Genomic DNA, 3,806 nt, shown 5'->3' on the forward strand with positions numbered 1-3,806 from the left:
AGTTTCATCATAATTATTTTAAAAGACCTAAAATAATTTAATCTAAAAGTTAATTTTTATGAATAATTAGTTACTTTAATGGATGAGATATTTATAAAAACCATCTGTATTGAATTTAAATAAGAAAAAAGTTCAAGAAATTAAAGAAATTGTTCTATTTTGAATTATTAAGTTCTTTAATTTTTTTGATTAAATAAGTTATTGAACTCTTTTTATGTTGAATAATTAAGTTGTTGCATTTTTTTTTGAATAATTAAACGATTGAGTTTTGTTTTTTGAAAATTGATTACTTAAATTATTTTAACTTTTTTAAAATAGTATAATTTAAAAGTTATTTTTATAAATGACTTGAAAAATGTAACCACTTTTACAAAAAGTAGTATTTCAATTTTCTTGGGTTATTTTAATATTCTTAAAATAATGTAATTAAAAAATTATGAATAAAATAATATAAAAAATTAATATAGTGTAATTCACAGAATTATAGTTATTTATATTAAAAAAAATCATTCTTACATATATTTGTTAATTTAATAAATCATGAACTTTTAAAAATTGTTTACTTAGATCATTTAAACCAAAAAAAAAAAATGTTACATATCATGGTTTGCTTGTCTCATAGATCAAATAAGTGGAAAAACGATTTTTAAGTGATTGTTTCCTCAACTTTTAATCTATCTAGATAGTTGTTAAATAAATATTTTTTAATACATAAGAATTTAATAATATTATTATTATATTAAATTTAATATGCAGTTTGATAATATAAAAAATGTTATTTTTTAATAAATAATTATTAAAAAAATTACGTTTTTAAGGATCGTTATATTTTTCTTAAAAATAATTATTAGAAAAAGGTATTGTTTTTTAAGGAAAAATTTTAAAAGAGAAAAGAAACATATAATATTTTTATAGAAATTATGATTAAAAAATAATATTTTTTAGTATTATTTTTTTACAGAATAATAAATAATATTTGTAATAGTAATATTATTATAATTAAATAAAATAACTAAAAGAAAATTAGTACTAAAAAAAGACAACTAAAAAACAAAAATATAAAAAAACAAAGAAAAAAGAAATGATTATGTAGGAGGTAGGAGTACTATTGGTAAATGGTAGGGATGTCATTAACCTTTCCTTTTTAATAGAGTTAGTGACTAGAGATCACTCTCATATATCAAAATACAAATAATAGGAATGATTACACTTTATAAAAGTTATTTATTATGCATGATCAATTTTTGATTTATATTATTTTAGATTATAAAAAAACATAAAAACGTATTTCATATTTTTAAAACTATAATAATGATTAAACAAATTACCAAGCATTAAAAACATAATAATTAATTGTATGAAAATATCATAATATTATCCAAATATATTAATAACAATAAATATAGAGTTCAAACAACAACTTTCTATAAAAACAAATAACAAAATAAATAAATAAATACACAGAGACCCCTAGGCAACGAACCAAAAAGAAGATGAAAAATCTCGAACCCCTTCAAAACCGAAATAGTGATGTAGACTACTATAGAGCCACAAGAGGAATGCTTTTAGAAATCTCAACAAGTCAATAACGACACAAACAACTATTGGAGCCTCGAAACAACGTCTTGGAACCTTGAGCAACAAAACCCAGAAGCAATACAACCGATGTGACAAATCATAACTTGGAGCTGGATAGAATTTCGAAAACAAACACTTTGAAAATCTTGGTATGTTCTTCATCATCCATGTAGGAAAGTTCCTTCTTTAAAGATTGTGTGTCTTGACATCAACCGTAGCTATCCAAGTTGAAGTAATCCTTGAGAAAGAAAAGACTGGTTTTGAAGCTACAGTGGTTAGTAAATCTTTTTCAACAGTAAAAAAACTGGAAACTTATTTTTCCACCATCCCAAGATAAAGATATCAAGGGGCTAAAAATTATCAACTATACTTCTACTTTGACAACATTAATTAATGATGAGGTTTAAGACGGTGACACATGTAAAATATTGGTGACAATTTTTAAAAGCATTTGCTTTCGAATGGCTTTTATTCTTTTAAGTAATAAAACCATTATCTTCATTCATATGGTCATAAAGTGTTGTTAATGATCGTGTTGTTTTTATATCCGTTTAAGCATTAGGGTGGTCGAGTTCAATCTTATAATTGTACGTTGTTGGTTTGTAAAACTTAAATCTGTCACTGTCATGATAAAAGTGTCTTATACGTAAGTGATTTATTCTACCCATACAAGTAGAAACAACTCTTAAACGGCTTTGCGTTATGGTCAATAATGGAATGGTCTCTCCTAATCTTATTTCACGTCATTTATTGTGTTTCTTATGGAAATTGATCCGGTGCATCTCATTGGTGTTAATCTTCAATTAAGATTGCTTGATTTCGATTCAAGCAATCTATATTCATAAACCACACATTTATGTTCAAACAAAAGATAAAAATGGTCCAAAAAATACCTGAAAATGGTCATACTACACACAATCTTTATGTTTATTTCTCGACCCATTTCAGCTTGTTTTGGTCAGCCACTAGCAACTGAACAATTAATTACTAGAAAAGGACAATAGAGTCGCAATTTGCAGGTTAGGATACCAAAAAGCATTACAAGAGGGGAAGTGTCAAAGATACATAATTAAACATGATTTAAGGGTTCCATTGAATAATCATCCTTTTTGTTTTCCCAAACCCATTTCAGAAAAAAAGATGGTTAATACTGTTTGTTAACCCTTTTTGTCCTTGGAAATAATACTAATACGAAACAGATCTCATCGGGTTATTACTTGGCCATCATAACCTTAACGAACTCCTCATAGTTGATTTGCCCATCGCCATCCACATCCGCCTCCCGGATCATCTCATCCACTTCTTCATCGGTCAGCTTCTCCCCGAGATTCGTCATCACGTGACGCAGCTCCGCAGCAGAAATGAAGCCGTTCTGATCCTTGTCGAAAACTCTGAATGCTTCCTTCAGTTCCTCCTCTGAGTCTGTATCCTTCATCTTTCTTGCCATCAGGTTTAGAAATTCTGGGAAATCAATGGTTCCGTTGCCATCAGCATCAACTTCGTTTATCATGTCCTGGAGTTCAGCCTCCGTGGGATTCTGCCCTAGGGATCTCATCACAGTTCCAAGCTCTTTTGTGGTGATGCAACCTACATACATATATATGATAAAAAAAAAAGATGCGTTAAAGAACTCGCATACGTCATTCAGAAAACAATATCGTTCTCTTATCCAACTTGGTAACAATAAAAACCAAACCAAACTAAACTAAACGAACACTAGGAGTAGAGAGCTCATTTTTGTGAGGACTTGTAAACAGGATTAGAGAAACCGATTCTGGTAATCGAACAATAGGGTGATGGTAAATTAAGTTCCAAATTCCAACTGGGGTTTAATCCTCTATCAAAACTTACCATACTCGTTTTTATCTATTTGTTCTGCAAGCCAAGAGTTTTCAAGAAACAACCTTTCTACCCCCTTGGGTTAAAGATAAGGTTTGCGTACATCTTACTCTCCCCGGACTCTACATCTTTGTGCGTTTACTGGGTCTGGAGAATATGTATGGTTGTTGTGTTATTTGGGTTTGCAGCATGTCATGCATGTGGATGAAATTACCATATGTGTCTACAAATCACAAGCATTATTTACAAATTTGAATCATTGCATGACATAGGCTCACTCATTTTGCATGTATTTCTAACACAATTTGCTCATGCGTAATTTAAGTAACGGAGATTAAACGAAATAAACCAAACAACCAAGCATATCTCACCTACAGGTTGGGTCCCGG

General features: G+C 29.0%; 1 protein-coding gene across 1 annotated transcript in view; it reads right to left on the reverse strand.

Annotated features, from left to right (window-relative positions):
• Positions 1 to 2,566: 2,566 nt before the first annotated feature.
• The window catches only part of LOC112517660 (calmodulin-7), a 3,465-nt gene continuing 2,225 nt past the window's right edge, over positions 2,567 to 3,806 (reverse strand). Inside the window, exon 2 of the mRNA XM_025125028.1 lies at positions 2,567 to 3,165. Within this exon, the coding sequence (XP_024980796.1) occupies positions 2,792 to 3,165 (374 nt within the window). The 3' untranslated portion in view covers positions 2,567 to 2,791. The remainder of the gene's footprint in view (positions 3,166 to 3,806) is intronic.

Source organism: Cynara cardunculus, assembly GCF_001531365.2.
Source record: "Cynara cardunculus var. scolymus isolate 2C chromosome LG 9, CcrdV1, whole genome shotgun sequence".
NCBI classification, from domain to species: domain Eukaryota; kingdom Viridiplantae; phylum Streptophyta; class Magnoliopsida; order Asterales; family Asteraceae; genus Cynara; species Cynara cardunculus.